At 36.2% G+C, this 16,744-nt stretch overlaps 1 protein-coding gene across 2 annotated transcripts in view; it reads left to right on the plus strand.

Moving 5' to 3' along the window:
- Positions 1-16,744, plus strand: part of GPBP1 (GC-rich promoter binding protein 1) — a 72,243-nt gene that overhangs the window by 21,032 nt on the left and 34,467 nt on the right. For both annotated transcript variants that reach the window (XM_041765909.1, XM_041765910.1), the window contains exon 3: positions 10,557-10,676. In XM_041765909.1, coding sequence (XP_041621843.1) covers positions 10,614-10,676 — 63 coding nt within the window. In that variant the 5' untranslated portion in view covers positions 10,557-10,613. The remainder of the gene's footprint in view (positions 1-10,556; positions 10,677-16,744) is intronic.

Consider the following 16,744-nt stretch of genomic DNA (forward strand, 5'->3'; position numbering starts at 1 on the left):
ATGAAAGTCACATTACATGACCCATTTTAAAACATACAATTCAGTGGCATTTAGTACATTCACAATGATGTGAAACCACCTTTATTAAGTTTCAGAACATTTTTGTCACCCAAAAAGAAAAATCTGTATTCATTTAGCAGTCACTCCCCATTCCTCCATCCCAGCAATCCTTGGCAACCACTAGTGTGCTTTTCATCTTTATGGATTTACTCACGGATATTTCATATAACTGGAATTGTGCAATATGTGATCTTTGGTCTGGCTTCTTTCATTTAGCATGTTTTTTAGGTTAACCCTTTAGCATTTGTCAGTACTTCATGCCTTTATAATGTATATACCACATTTTGTTTATTCATTGATGTATTGATGGATATTCGGTATACTTCCTCTTGGCTGTTGTGAATAGATCTGGTATTGAACATTGTTGTACAAATATTTGAATACCCATTTGCAATTCTTTTGGATATATACACACATGTATACACATAATACATATATTTAGTATTGCTTGGTCATTAATATATATTTAACTTTTTAATAAGGAGTTATTGAACTTTTCCACAGTTTGCACCAATTTACCTTCCCACTAACAATGTACAGGGGTACTAATTTCTCCCATATCTTCATCAGCACTTGCTATGTACTGTTTTTTTTTTTTTTTAAAGATGTAGGTGAGGGGGGAAGAGATGTCTATCAAGTCCTTTGCCCATTTATTTATTCATGAGAGAAACAGAGGCAGAGAACACAGGCAGAGGGAGAAGTAGACTCCATGTGGGGAGCCTGATGCTGGATTCGATCCCGGAAGTCCAGGATCACGCCCTGAGCCAAAAGCAGACACCCAACCGCTGAGCCAACCAGGTGTCCCATTTGCCCATTTTTTTTTTTTTTCCCATTTGCCCATTTTAAAATTGGATTGTTTTTGTTGTTGAATTGTAAGAGTTCTTTATATATCCTCTATACTAGACCCTTATCAGATGTTTTGCAAATATTTTCTCCCATTCTGTCAGTTGTCATTCACTTTCTAGATAATATCCTTTGCCACAGAAAGTTTTATAGTTTTATATTTTAAAACTTCTATTTAAGTTTTATATTTATATAGAGGCCATTTTTTTCTTTTGTTGTTTATCCTTTTGGTGTCATATCTAAAAATCTAACGCCAAATCCAAGATCATGAACCTTTACCCACATGTTTTCTTCTGATAGCTTTGTAGTTGTAGCTTTTATAGTTAGGTCTTATCCATTTTGAGTTAATTTTTGTATATAGTGTGGATAGGAGTTCATTGACTATCCATTTGTCTCGGCACCATTTGTTGAAAAGACTATTATTTCCCCCATTAAATGGCCTTAGTGCTTTAAAAAAAATTAACTGGCCATATAACTTTATTTCTGGACTCTCCTTTCCATCCCATTGGTTTATATATCTTTCCATATGCCATTGCGATTTGATTTTTGTAGCTTTTTAGTAAGTTAAGAAATACAGAAATGTGAATCCTGTAACTATATTCTCCTTCTCAATATTGTTTTGGATGTTTGTGATCCCTTGCAGTTCCAAATGGATTTGAGAATGGCTTTTCTGTGCAAAAAAGGATGTTGGAATTTTAATCGGTAGTATGCCTATATTATATACTCGTGTGTGTTGGTATGCTTGATGGTGTCCTACAGGGCTTTTTGTAGCTGGGGTGCAGAGGTGCAAGAGCAAACAGGCTGGTTTCAGCCACTCGTTGCTGACAAAATCTATAGGCAGAGATATGAGTGGTAGTGAAACAAAGGAATTTATTTTAGTGAGGCCAACACCAAGAAGACATTGGACTAACGTCTCAGAGACTGTCTCCAAAACGCCAAAAATACTTCAGGGTTTATATAAGAAAAATGTGTGGCAAAGATGAGTGGTTCTGTGCAGGTAGGTAGTCAAGGTCAAATCAATCACTGTCCTGGTGTCATTCACTTGACAGAGGTGTCTTGCTGGCTCAAGGCAGTCTTTAATTGCTTGAGAGGGTAGTTTTCTGTTCCTTTCTGGGAATGCTTTGCTCTTAGGGTCAGCTGACTGAACTAAGAGACAAGCTGGAAAGAAGAACCCAACTAGAAAGTTTGAGGTCAAAATTGAGGTTTGACTCTTCCGTAGTTTTTTTTTTTTTTCCTTCCTGCTCCAAACTGATAATTTTAATTGACCTAACTTCCACTTAATCTGATTCTTACTTCTGTTGGCTCAAGTCTTCCATTGCAACTGTTTAGTGAAATTTTTATTTCAGTTACTAATACTTTTTTGGCCCAAGAATCTGTTTGGTTCCTTTCTATGATTCTTAATCTCCTTATGGATATTCTGTTGAGATATTGCTCTGTTTCCTCTAGCTCTTTGTGTTTAGGACATTTGGTGTCTGTGTTCCATTAGAGGGACTGTTTTGCTAATTTTCATTTTTCCCTCCTGGTGAGTGGGCCATACTTTCATAGTTCTTTGAATGCTTTGTAATTTTTGTAGAAAATTGAGCATTTTTAATATTGTAATTTGGAAACTGGGAACCAAATGTTTTTTCCCTCCTATCCTCAGGGTTGCTTACAGTGGGCATGTAGTTGTGTGTTCATTCAGTGACTTTGAAACCGGTTTTGTAAAGTCTGTGTTCTTTGTTTTGGGTAGTCTCTGAAGTCACCGTCCCTTAGCTTGTGGTCACCTAGTGTTTCTTGTTTTTGTTTTTTCAGATAATATTTTAGTGAAGTTGAAAAAATTAATGCAAAAATTTGTGATGAACAAAATAAAGTTTGAATATGAGGATTAGTATGTTATCTAAAGATTATAGATCTTTTCACATGGTTCAAACAAGGAACCAACTCTTACAGTGATTACAGCACAGCTGAGACAGGTTGTAGTCTTTATTTATATATTTTTAAAGATTTTATTTATTTAAGTCGAGAGACAGAGAGGCAGAGACCTAGGCAGAGGGAGAAGTAGGCTTCCTGCAGGAGCCAGATGTTGGACTCGATCCCAGGACCCTGGGACGGCGCCCTGAGCCCAAGGCAGATGCTCAACCGCTGAGCCACCCAAGTGTCCCCAGGTTGTAGTCTTTAATAAGATTTGACTAAAGGTTCATGAATGTTGTTACAGAAATTAATTTCAGGGACACCTGGGTGGCTGTGGTGTGTCTGCCTTTGGCTCAGGGCGTGGTCCCGGAGTCCCGGGATTGCATCCTGCATCAGGCACCCCTGGAGGAGCCTACTTCTCTCGCTGAGTGTCTCTCTCTCTCTCTCTCTCTCATTAAATAAAATCTTTTTAAAAAATTTAAATAGCAGTTTTATTTCTATTGTCCATGGATACTACTGTTCTGAGAGCACTTCAAGTAAGAGCCATTTTACCAAGGTGGAGACACCTTTACCATGTTCAGCTAGTGTTTTGTTGCCAATGCATGTCAAGCCAAGAAGGAATAGAAATAAAGGGAAATTAAAAAGTAACTCTCCCAGTCTTTGCCCATTAGGTCTGTGTTAGGGCATTTCTTCAGTGGTTAGCCAACCATTTATAACTATCTTAGTTCTCATTTCCTCTTTTAAATTGAATATAAAGATCAATCTGAGGTGAAAGCTTAGGGTCTTCTGAGGTTTTTTTTTTGTTTTGTCTTTTGAGCATGTGTCTGGTCTTGGCTCTGTGTGGTTTTCTAAGCTTCCCGGTTATAAGGGAATTCTTTTCAGTGCCATAATTTCCCAAAGAAAATGGTCTCTCAGCCTTTCTTTCTATGTTTTGGGTGTGCTACTGTTTACTTTTTTAAACCTTTTTCCCAAGGCAGAGGAGATTCATGCACCTTACGCTGTTTGTGAGAAATGCCCTCAACATAGCAGCATTTCCTTCCGTGTCAGGTGAAACAAAGGCGAGTACCTCTTGTGATTCCTTAGGTAACCCCCAAGGGGTTATCTGTAACAGGTTTATACAGAGAAACATAATTCTGTGAGAATAAGATCTCTAGGGCTCACTCTAGAACCAGAGACCTGGGTCCCACTCTGTCTTTTTGGGACTTCCAGTGTGCTTGGGAGAGATGAGGGTCAAGGGGAAGTAAAAATGCCACAAAGCTTTTATACTGTTTCAAAGTTTCCGTTTTCTGGATTCAGTGTGCTTGATTGCTGTAAGCCTTTGTTTCAGAGTTCTGACAAAGATATTTCTGACAGATTTTGCTTCATTTTTGCTGTTTCTATTGAAGGGGTAGGTAGGCCCTTATAGTTCCCTGTTTCACCATTTTGTGTTAGTGGTCTTCACATGTGTTTTCTTGTTTTTAATGCTCAAATTGTCCCTGATTTGGCCAGTGGGAACCCATTCAGGCTGGTTTCTATGCCCTTTTGGTATTTCATAATTTTTTTGGACATTTCCTTTTTGCTAAAGTGAAATATTTTAGGCTTATTTTGTCATCTTTCCCCAGCCTTGGAAATCAGCTATTTCTCAAAGCCTTGGTTTTGTTTAGTGGAAAACGGTTTTTAGAAGCCAAGATCCTGTGTTAAGAATGCTTGTTTATTGGAGTCAGGCCCTCTCAGTGCAGAGTTGGGAGAGGTATATAAATATATATATATATATATATATATATATATATATATATATATATATACACACACACACACACACACACACACACACAAATATGTACCTTTGTGGTATATGTGAACCTTAGTATCTTAGTATGTGCCTGTGAATTAATCATTAATTATACTGATAGAGTATAACACCACAGCATTCACTAGTTTTCACCCTGTTACTAGTTACTGGGTTCTTTGACAGTATGAAACTTAGCTTTCATTATTCTAAACACTTACTTGATTACTTCTCCTGTATATAATCGGTCTTATTTTGTGGCCACTGCCACTACCTGTATGCGGACACCCACCTCTCCTTGTTTATCATCTTGACTCTTCTCACTGACGACCCCCCCCCCCCCCCCCCTTCCTCACTCGTTTCAGCTCAGTTCCCCATACCTGACTGTCCCTCTACATAGGTACCTTCCTCATCCTGCTTTGACACTGACATCCTGTGCTGGGCTTTAGTCCTGAATCAGAAGACCCACTTTTTAAATGAAAACTATTAATATATTAAACTAAGCTTATACCAAAGGAGTATTTCACAGGCTTATTTTCAAAAGAGAATTAAGGTTGAATTTGAATAGTCATCTTCTGGATCTTATTAATGAAGGGATTGGAACAGTTGGGCTAAATGAAAAATTTAACCTTTTTGAAAAATTGTATCTAGATAGTCTGGTAATAAAGGGTAGTTGTCTTTTAGAACTTAAATAGTTTTCAAGGTGAAAGGTAAGTAGTAGTTATCTAAATTTTAACGAAGAGAAGAAAACAGTCTGATACTAACTTGCCAAAATCATCCAGTCTAGTAATTGGTTGAGTTGATTTGAATCCAGGACCATTGGACTCTGATGCCTGTGTTCTTTCTTAAAAATCTGCTTTAATTAGTTAAAATGCCTTAATCTTGAGTTGATTTTGCATGTTTTGGGTGGGCTTTGTGACTTTTAAAGTTTTTGGTGTCTGAAATATAAATCATTATAAAGATAGTGTTGGATGTTCATTATGATGAAATCAATTTTAGTTTTTCATTGAAAACATTGGGCATGAACTTGGTGGGTTCAGAAGTAAAAACATTACAGGAAATAGGAAAAATCTTACTCATATTTGTGTACTTTTTGCCAAAGTGCGTTTTTCAGTATGAAGAAATCTGTTTTGGATTTTTAGTTAATCAGTGAGTTTTGGGGCCCCTGGGTGGCTCATTTGCTTAAGTGGCTGCCATCTTAGGTTGATCCCCACATGGGGTTCCCTGATCCGTGGTCAGGCTGCTTCTCCCTCCACACCACTTGTGCTCTCTCTCTCTCTTAAATAAATAAAATCTTTTAAAAAATTTTAGTGATTTTTAAATCAGGCACATGCACTTAAAAATGTACAGTATTTTTTCTTTTTTTTTTTTTTTTAAGGCAGATGCTTAACTGGCCTGAGCTAACTAGGTTCCCCAAAAAGTACAGTATTTCAGTAAGGGCTTTTTTAGAACCAATTTTCCCTTTGGGCAATTATCATTTTAAATAGCGATGAAGTGGTAATTTATATATTAAAGTTTTTGGTGCCTGAAATATAAATCATTATAATTCCCTTTGGGAATTTTCTTATAGTTGATGTTTTAGACTTCAGGCATTTATTCAGAAATAGGTTGTAAATTGATTGAAATTAGAAATTAGGATTTTTGTGCCATCAGCATTTAAAAATCTTTATGTCCATATGGGACCATCAGACCTTATAACGGAATCTGATGGGAGATTCCTAATAATCGGGAATTAATAGGACTACTGATTTGCTCCCCCGCACCCTAGCAGTCTCCTCTAAGTACCGCTTAATACATACATTTTTGATGAATGTATTTTTAATACTTGTTTGTATTAGTTTTTGTTAAAAGACAATTTATCAGTATATTTAAAGATCAAATTGATTTTTTTTTTTTAAAGATTTTGCTTATTCATGAGAAACATGGAGAGGCAGAGGTAGAGACATAGGCAGAGGAAGAAGCGGGCTCCCTGTGGGGAGCTGGAGGGGGAGCCCAATTTGGGATTCAGTCCCGGAACCCCAGGATCACGCCCTGAGCCAAAGCAGACGCTCAACCAGTGAACCACCCAGGCGTCCCTCAAATTGATTTTATTCACCATTTTATGAACGGGGCAGCCTCCTACCTGTCCAAAAGAAAGGAGCTCCAAGGAGCTGTACAAAATGGAGCCTTTTATAGGCAGAAGAGGCCAGGGACAAGGAAAAGGTGGATAACCTCATCCTTCATTAGGAAATGGTGGAAGGGGTCTATCAGGTGATTACCTCACTAGTGCTGACCAGGAAATTCCAGATTGACTAGTTAAGATTTCCTATCTGGGAGGGTCATTTTCCCTCTTTTTTATAAAGATTTTATTTGAGAGAGAGAGAGATCATGGGGGGTGTGGGGTAGGAGCAGACTCTTCACTGAGCATGGAGCCCAACGTGAAGCTTGATCTCAGGTCCCCAGGATCCCCAGGATCATGACCTGAGCTGAAAGCAGCTGTTCAGCAATCTGAGCCACCCAGGTACCTCTTTTTCTGGGAGGATCTTAAAGTGCAATCAGGTAGGTATTCTTGTTGATGGGGTCTTAGCACAGGTGGCTCAATTTTGGGCCTTTTGTTTCTTTTTAACCTTTGCTAGGGAAGCCATAACAAACTACTGCAAACTGAGTGGGTTAAATAAGTTTATTTTGTCATAGTTTTTTGGAAGCTCAGAGTACAAGGTCAAGACTTTACAGTTGGTTTCCTCTGAGACCTCTCTCCTTGGCTTGCAGATGGCCACTCTCTTTCTGCCTCTTTACATGGTCTCTTTTCTGTGCAGCCTTGGTGTCTCTGTGTGTCCAAATTTCCTCCTCTTAAAAGGACAGGATTGGAATGGGGCCCACCCTAACAGCCTCCTTTAAGTTAATCATCTCATTAGGGCCTTTATCTCCAAATATGGTTACATTCAAAGGTGGGGGGAGGTTTCAATTTGGACTCAAGAATTTGTGTGTGTGTAGTGGGGGCACAGTTCGGCTCCTAATATTACACAGGGAAAGGAAGATAGAATGAATTTGGATGGCACTAAGTGTACTTAAAAGTAAATGATAGGGTGGTTCTTTTGAAAGTTTAATTGCCTTTACACTGGTTAAGGGAGTAAAATTTCTTTTTCTATCATTCTAGGTTCCCAGGTTTGGGGCCCTGTAAAGTAGATTGAAAAAAGACAGATCAACAAGAGAAAACAGAAGTTTGTTAGAGGGTGCTCCCACCTGGGAATAACTCAGGGATGGTTAGAATTTGCCAATTCTACCTAATTCCATAGGGGGAAGTAGGGGAGCGGGGGGGGGGGGGGGGGGGGGGGGGAAGGGCACTTAAATGGAAAAACAGGTGACTTCTTGAAAGATAGGTAAATGGGCCCTTAGGAGAATTGATGGGAGAAATGATAGTTTGTGGCAGTGTCTGGGTGTGGTGCTGATTTTGTACCTGTGTCTGTAGGGAAGAGTTGCTCCAGGGAAGGGGACTGATAAATTCTTTTTGGAGGCTCTGTTTTTAGGTACGTTAGAGATAGCAGGAATTAAAATGCCTTCGTGAAACTTAAAGCTTGTGTTATAAAGTGGCATATTTTGGGGTGGCATATCATGATTCTTAAACACACTTGTGTAAATGCCTTAGTATTAGCTAATAGTGTTCTTTACCTTTTTTCAGAACTTGAAAACTTTTGCCATTAACTTTATTTTTTCAAAACTAGATTTAAATTAAAAAAAAAACGAAGGACATTGCAAAAATGAATAGGTAATATTAGTGGTTAGCCTCCTAGGGATTGTTTTTAATATATAAATTACCACTTGACTATTTAAAATGATAAGCTTTAAATTCTTCATTATTTTAGATTTTCCTCAATTTTTGTGAAATTTTTTGGTACAAACTAAAAATGATTTTTCATTCCCTTTAGCTATTGAAAGTGTAAATTTAATGTGACATCCTATCATAAACATCACAAAGTAGCTTAGTATGTAGCTTTTTTAAAAAAAATAAATTAATTTTTTATTGGTGTTCAATTTACCAACATACAGAATAACACCCAGTGCTCATCCCGTCAAGTGCCCCCCCTCAGTGCCCGTCACCCATTCACCCCCATCCCCTGCTCTCCTCCCCTTCCACCACCCCTAGTTCGTTTCCCCGAGTTAGGAGTCTTTTTCTTCTCCCTTCCCTTATATTCCCTTTCACTGTTATTTATATTCCTCAAATGAATGAGAACATACACTGTTTGTCCTTCTCCGATTGACTTACTTCACTCAGCAGTATGTAGCTTAATGTCAGAATAGATAATATCCTTTATCCAGAAACACTTTAGTTTTCATTTTAATTTTTGAATATGTCAAAATGTATAAGATGGTCTAGCGCTTAGAATGCCTAAATTTTTATGTAGTTTCATTTTTGTTAGGTATACTCTTCCATTTGTTTCATAAATGTATTACTGGAATTGGTCATTTCTGGGTAATCAAATTGTATCAGGGTTTTTCTCCTTTTGCTCATGGCTCATATGAGCTTTTACCTAAAGTTTAAACATTTTCATTGCCATGGTGAGTTAACCATTTGTGTCTATTTCTTGTATTTTTCCCCACTTAACCTTTTCTTAAATAGTTCTCTGCAGTTTGGAATAGTGAAAATGGAATATTTCTATAATTTGAGAATTTTTTAAAAAGTATTTTAGCAAGTTGGTATGATGTTAAAGGATTCTGCCATAGAAGCAGAAAAGGAAAGATAAACAGTGATATTCTTTTGTTTTTTAAAGTTTCACTTTTGAGATTATACAATTTTAAGTATAAACATTTGTTAATAGTAAACTCATTGTGATGCACAGAAAATTTGATTCCTTCATCAGTTGATAGCTTTATATTGAAATGAGTACAGTTGCTCAGTTGGCTTCTGCCTTATTAAAAAAAAAAAAAAAAACCACTGAATTTGCTGTTTACATTGGGCTGGCAACTTGAAACTTTTAGTGATGGATGCAGTTGATAGAGGCTCCCAAAAAGTTAAATTTAGAATGCAGAAAAGGAGTTCTAAAATACTTCAGATACTCGTCGTGATGATTGTAATTTAAAAAAAAAACAAAAAACCTTTTCATTATGGAAATTTTTAAACATGAATGTAACTAGAGAAAAAAGTGTTTACACACCTCCTTGTACTAACCTTTATAAACATGTACAACCTCTTTCCAACTATCCTTATTAGCATTCTGTGGTTTTTAAAACAGATTCTAGATAAATCCATGTAATTGTAAAGACTTCAGTTTTTTATGTACCACCATCACACTAACCATTATCACATCTAAAATGAGCAGTAATTTCTTAATGTCATTTAATGTCCCACTAATGTTTAAATTTTTGATTCATAATTTTCATTTTTTTAAAGGTTGATTGGTTTGAGTAAGGATTTGTATAAGGCCTGCGTGTTTGATCTACATGTTAAAAGCCACTTATTTGTTGGTGGGGGACCCAGTCATTTCACCTATCAAGTATCCTGTGATCTGAATTTATTGGATTACTTCCCTTAGATTTCCTTAATTTCTCTCTGTTGAACTTCCTGAAAGTTAGTAGTTAGATCAGATTTCAGATTCCATCTGGGGTATACAAGAATACATTATAGATGATGTCATGTACATCATAGTGTGTCACATCTAGAGACACTTGATGTCTATTTGTGATGAGACCATAATAATTTAAAAAAAGTTTACTGAGATAGTTTATTTATAGTGAAATTGGCCAGTATTAAGTGTACAATTTAATCTTTGAGAGATGTGTACATTTGTGGAACCACAGTTAAGACAAAATCAAGAAAAACCTTCCCTTTGGGTCATAGCCCTATACCCCTAAACTTCAGCCCCCCCCCCCATCTAGTTTCTGTTATATTTTTGCTTATTTTAGAATTTCATTATAATTGGAGTCTTATAGTAGTATGATCACTGTCATTTAGAAGAGCATAAGAAGATAATTTTGGCAAGGAGCTCCAGGTCTAATTCCTTCCATTTTTATATGACAGGGACTTGCCATGAGGTGTTGAAGCCTTGTTTCACTGAGTTGGAGAGACTGGACCTAAATGGCGCAGCATGACTTTGCTCCAGCCTGGCTTAATTTTCCTACTCCACCATCATCAACAAAGGTACTCTTTCTTGCATTTCTCTCTTTGTGTCTACCTCTCATTTGTTCTTGTTGTACACAAATGTAGTTGAAATGCAAAGCCTTTAATGTTTTTGTGGAGAAAATTTTTTTATATTACCATCTATGTTATTTCATATGGGATCTGTTAGTTTTTATTGTTTAAAAAGTTAGTTTTCTGTCATCGTCTGTACCATTTATTTCAGTTGTCTTTTGTACTGATCAAAGTTCTGCATATTTTTCAGTTAAATCCATTGGATACATTGCGTCTTACCTTTATTTGTACTATTCTTTAGATAACTTGCTTTACTTTCTGTTCTATAGGTAATATGTTAAAGAAAAAATCTGAGGTTTTTGAGGTCTTTCCTAATACCCCAAAGACTACTTTTCAGATAAATAAGACTGAATGAGGCTTCACTAAAATTTCAGGAGTGATGAAAACTTTGCATCATTGTTAAATATCATGCCTAAGTAATCTAAGAAATACTGTCATTTTACTTAAAAACCAAAACAGAATAGTTTGAATAAGACTTGCTAGGCCTTGCAATTGTTTTCACTTAAAAGACTTGCTAAAAGAGGAACCTTGGAATTTGTTAAAATCAGTCTAACTGGCTTAATAGCGGTCCTTTGGTTTTTGTTCTTTTTTATTGTGCAAAGGAATCAAGGGAGAGTTTTGATCATCTGTTTGCCTGTTAATCATGCTCCACCATGATAAGGGGTTCATCAACACCTTTTGGGGTATATAGGCAGCTGTTACAAAAACAGTTTATTAAAAGCAACTCTTATGGGAACAGTTTTTATAATTTGCAAAGTTGTTCCCCAGTAAGGACTTGTCAGATCATAATAAATTGGCCCATATTTTGGCCCATAATATTGTACAGATGGATTCTCTGAAAGGTTAATTGACTTGCCTGTTTTTCCTACAGTGACTATGAGTCTAGACTAGAATCCAGGATCCATTTCCTATTCTGTACTCTTTACATAGGACTCATTTGGGAATGCTGCCAAATGATTAAACATCTCATTTCATAGCCTATGCAATGGGATTTGAAATGGTTAGAAAATGGTGGCTTCTATTGATTAAGGTGCTGAGATCACTTCTTAATTACAGATTCTTTGTTTGCCCCTTTTCCTCTTACCTGCAGGTCTTTGCAATTTCCTCCCGCCTTCCCCCTTCCTTTTAAACCCAGCTGCTCTAATCTTGCCCCTAGCCAGCTCATTTTTCAGGCTTACTTCAGAGCCTGAACACATGAGTTTCCTGCTACACACTTTTCTTTTTTCTATTTTGTTTAATTTCTCTGAAATAGGTATAAGACTTGTTTTCATTTTCAAGCAAATTGATAAATTATCAACATCTGGAAAGTTCTAAAACATTGAAAATATTGAGAATAATTTTTGTCTTCATTCAGATGTTAATTGGAAGTTGATTAGCTGTTTTTTTTTTTTTAAAGATTTATTTTTCATGAGAGACAGAGAGAGAGAGGCAGAAACATATAGGCAGAGGGAGAAGCAGGCTCCTTCGCAGGGAGCCCAATATGTATGGGACTCAATCCTGGATCCTGTGATCACGTTCTGAGCCAAAGGCAGAAGCTCAACCTCTGAGCCACCCAGGCATTCCTAACTGTTTGTTTATATGGTGAAATCCTACTGCTTTGCAGAACCTGACCCTTGATTTGGGTATAGGTCTTCATGAATGATGATTTTGAGCGTTGGGATTGCCTATTCTAAATCTGTTATTCTCATTTATTCTACATTACCTACAGAAAATTTATTTGAACTCACTACTTGAAATTATTTATTTTGACCTAACCCAGTGTGATTTTGACAAATACAGACCTTTTGTAATGATTTCTTACACCTTCCATCTTATCCTTCCATGTCTCAAAATCACTATTTATGGGTTCTCATTTATAATTAACCTCTAGTTTTCTGCCAGAGCCCTTTTAATCTTACCATGAATAAATGGAACAGACATTAATTTACTGGGGTGGGGGGACTCTCTGTTTCAACTTAATGTAAGTCTTTCGTTTACTTGTTCAAAGGGATGAGGATGTGAAATAAAAAGTAAAGACAGTTTTGGAAGTGCACTTTTTAGTAGTTTTCTGAGGTGTATAGAATTTTAGCCCCATCATGTGGTGAAATTTTAAACTGCATGTGGTTGATTTTATGTGGAATAAGGCGTTGACATTTGAGCTCTTGATTGGGATCCAATAAAAAGTAAATTTTACATATGTTTTTGTATATACATAGGTTTAACTAAAATAATTGTCACACATGTGTAGTGCATCAATACTTTATCTTGTGGTTTTCTGTTCTCTTATTCCATTAGAAAATGTAAGTTGATACTGCTACTGTGATCCTTTGATAGGTCTATAGTTCCATTTTAGGGAGTAACATCATATTATTGAAGCAGTACTAAACTGAAATGATTGTAGATACTGGAAGAGTTTAGATGCCTCTTTGTTTTAGATGCTTCTCCTGGCCATCTAACTCTAGGAAGGATAATAAAATCACCCCTTTAATCAGGTTGAGGTATTCTTTCATAGTCTTTTTAGAGGGAGGAATATTCCAGGAGCACCTGGCTGGCTCAGTCAGAAAGGCATGTCATTCTTTTTTTTTTGGCATGTCACTCTTGATCTCAGGGTTGTGAACTCAAGCCCCATGAAGGTTGTGGAGTCTACTAAAAAAAAAAAAAAAAAAGGATAGATTCCAGGGGTGTGAAAATACAGGAATTTTTATCCTTTTAAAGTATAAGGTAATACCTGTTTTAATGGTATTCCACTACAGAAGGTACATATTCGTATTTGTATTCAATATTCTTTAGTTATCTCTATGGCTAGGGTGTAGCATTAGTGCATAATGGATTCTTTCATGGTAACATCTAAAAATGATTAATATTTTGCCAAAACGTCTTTTAATAACGCATAAACAGTGTTGGTTTGCATTGAGAATGTGTATTTAAAGTTCAGGCTAAGAGAGAATTGGAAAATTCAGTCAGACTGATAGTAGAGTTCATTGAAAATTTACTATGTAGAGTTTTTGTTAACTAGTGGCTCATATTGTGGTCATCAAAGAAGAAATGGCTACATTATTTTTTAAAGGAATCCAGAGAAAGATTTTAAGTATGTAAAGGGATAGGGATGGTCTCTTTCTTGCCCATAGTAACATGTTTCTTTTTATTCATTATTACATACCAATGATTGTATAAAACAATTTGTGTGAATAAGAGGTAAATTCTCTGTTTTCTTTCTTCCATTTACAAAAGGCTATTTTAAATGGTTTGAAGTTGAGAGAAGTAGATAACATGCCCCAAAGTGCTGGAGCTAAGATAGGCATTCATGTGTGCATGACTTTAATACTTACCAACTTACTAAATTTCTTTTCTCGACTATTAGGTAGTACACTAATTTTCAGAAATAAAATACTATCATGCTTTTATGCATACACCAGAGTGTATTTTTATCCTGGTTTGGATAAATGAAATTTTTTTCACTTCAAAGATGGCATCTCCAATTTCTGTCATCACTGCATGCACATGTAACTTTTCAGTGTCAATGCATAATCTTTTATTGAGCAGACCTACATGGATAATTTGATTAATTTACCAATTGATGGACTAAGCTGTAGGAATGTCTAGGCATCTCTTGAATATATTTGTAGGGTAAATTCCTAGTAGAATCAGTAAATCAGAGGGTTTGTACATATTGATAGATACTGTCTAATAGCTCTCAAAAAAGGTTGTACTGGGGTGCCTGGGTGGTTCAGTCAGTTTTAAGTGTCCCAACTCTTTAATTTCTGCTCAGGTCTTGATCTCAGAGTTGTAATTTCAAGCTTTGTGTTGGGCTCCATGCTAGGCGTGGAGCCTACTTTAACAAAAAAAAAAGTTATTTAAAAGCCCATCAGAATTTTATGAGGGGGACTAATGTTTTCAGTTTTGGCAATGCTGGATGTTATCACATTTTAAAATCTGCAATTAGATGAAAAATGGAACTTCATTGTTTTGATTTGTATTTTTTAAATTATGGTTGAGTATATTTTGGTGCAGTGAATGGTTTTTTAAGAACTACTCGTTCATGTAATCTGTTACTTAGTGATTTGTAATAGCTTTTTTTTTTTTCACGTTGGGGAATTTGCCATACATGTTGCAAATATTACAGCTTATTTGTTTTGATTCCAGTATAGTTAACATAGAGTGTTATATTGGTTTCAGCTGTACAATGTAGTGATTCATCCATTCTATAGATGGTTTGATAATTCTTTGAGAAACCTCACTGAAGATTTTAATGGAACTTACAAAGGATAGATAAAAATTAAATGAATACTTACTAAACACCAATATAGTTTTGTCTTAACATTCTGCTATGTTAACTTTTCTTTTGGAAGTAAAGCATGTATACATTGAAGTCCACTGTAGTATTCACAGTCCTTAATCTTCATTTTTCCCCAGAGGTATTCTCAGTACATGTTCTTATAACTACATATGTGAATGTCAAACAGTATTGTTATGTATGTTAAAAAAATTTTTATCAGTGATTTTCATTTATATGTCTGCATCTTACTTTTACATTCATTATATCTTTGAAATTTTCTCTACCCATGCTGATATCTGGAAATGTTGTGTAATCATCTTAAAACTCTATGGTGGTGTCCTATTTTGTTTATCTGTACTACATTTTATTTGTCCATTTAAGTTTAAATTGTTGATAACGTAACTTTGGCTACTATAGAGAAATACTGCATTGAATATATATATATATTTTTGCATTGAATATTCTTATGCTATCTCCTTGTACACATGGATAAGATTTTTTTTTTTTTTGGATAAGAATTTTTTAGACCAATGCTACTCACACTAATGATTAAGAAAATAACCTGGGGATTTTGTTAAAATGCAGATTTTGATTTCAGTAGTTCTTGTGCAGGGCCCTAGTTATAACAGCCTTCAAAATGATACTGATTCTGCTTGTGTGTGGACCACAGTTTCAGTAGAAGGCTCCAACTCAGATGTAGAAGGAAAATTGCTGAGACTTGGTTAGATATTGCAAAATTCCTTTTCTGTATGGTGTACTGATTTATACTGCTGTATGTTCTGTATAACTATTCTCTTTAAATTCTTGCCAAAACTTTGTTAGATTATCAGTTAAATTTTTTGCCAATCTGTCAAAAAAAAAAAAAGCATTTTCTCTCTTTCATGGACATGGAGTTACATTTCTGTGATGCCTCTTTTGCATCCTTTGTTATTTCTTTTGGGTGGTTGTTTTTTTTTTTTTTTTTAGATTTTATTTATTTATTTATTCACGAGAGATATACACACAGAGGCAGAGACACAGGCAGAGGGAGAAGCAGGCCCCATGTAGGGAGCCCGACTGATCATGCCCTGGGCTGAAGGCAGGCACTAAACCGCTGAGCCACCCAGGTGCCCTGGGTTGCTTTTCTTTCTTTTTTATTTTTTTTAATAAAATTTATTTTTTATTGGTGTTTAATTTGTCAACATATAGAATAACACCCAGTGCTCATCCTGTCAGGTGCCCACCTCAGTGCCCGTCACCCAGTCTCCCCCACCCACCGCCCACCACCCTTAGTTCGTTTCCCAGAGTTAGGAGTCTTTCTTTCTTTTTTTTTTTTTAAATAAATTTATTTTTTATTGGTGTTCAATTTACCAACATAACAGAATAACACCCAGTGCTCATCCCGTCAAGTGCCCCCCTCAGTGCTCGTCACCCATTCACCCCCACCCCCCGGCCTCCTCCCCTTCTACCACCCCTAGTTCGTTTCCCAGAGTTAGGAGTCTTTATGTTCTGTCTCCCTTTCTGATATTTCCCACACATTTCTTCTCCCTTGCCTTATATTCCCTTTCACTATTATTTATATTCCCCAAATGAATGAGAACATATAATGTTTGTCCTTCTCTGATTGACTTACTTCACTCAGCAGAATACCCTCCAGTTCCATCCACGTTGAAGCAAATGGTGGGTATTTGTCATTTCTAATGGCTGAGTAATATTCCATTGTATACATAGACCACATCTTCTTTATCCATTCATCTTTCGATGGACACCGAGGCTCCTTCCA

This window comes from Vulpes lagopus, chromosome 8 (assembly GCF_018345385.1).
Source record: "Vulpes lagopus strain Blue_001 chromosome 8, ASM1834538v1, whole genome shotgun sequence".
Lineage (NCBI taxonomy): Eukaryota > Metazoa > Chordata > Mammalia > Carnivora > Canidae > Vulpes > Vulpes lagopus.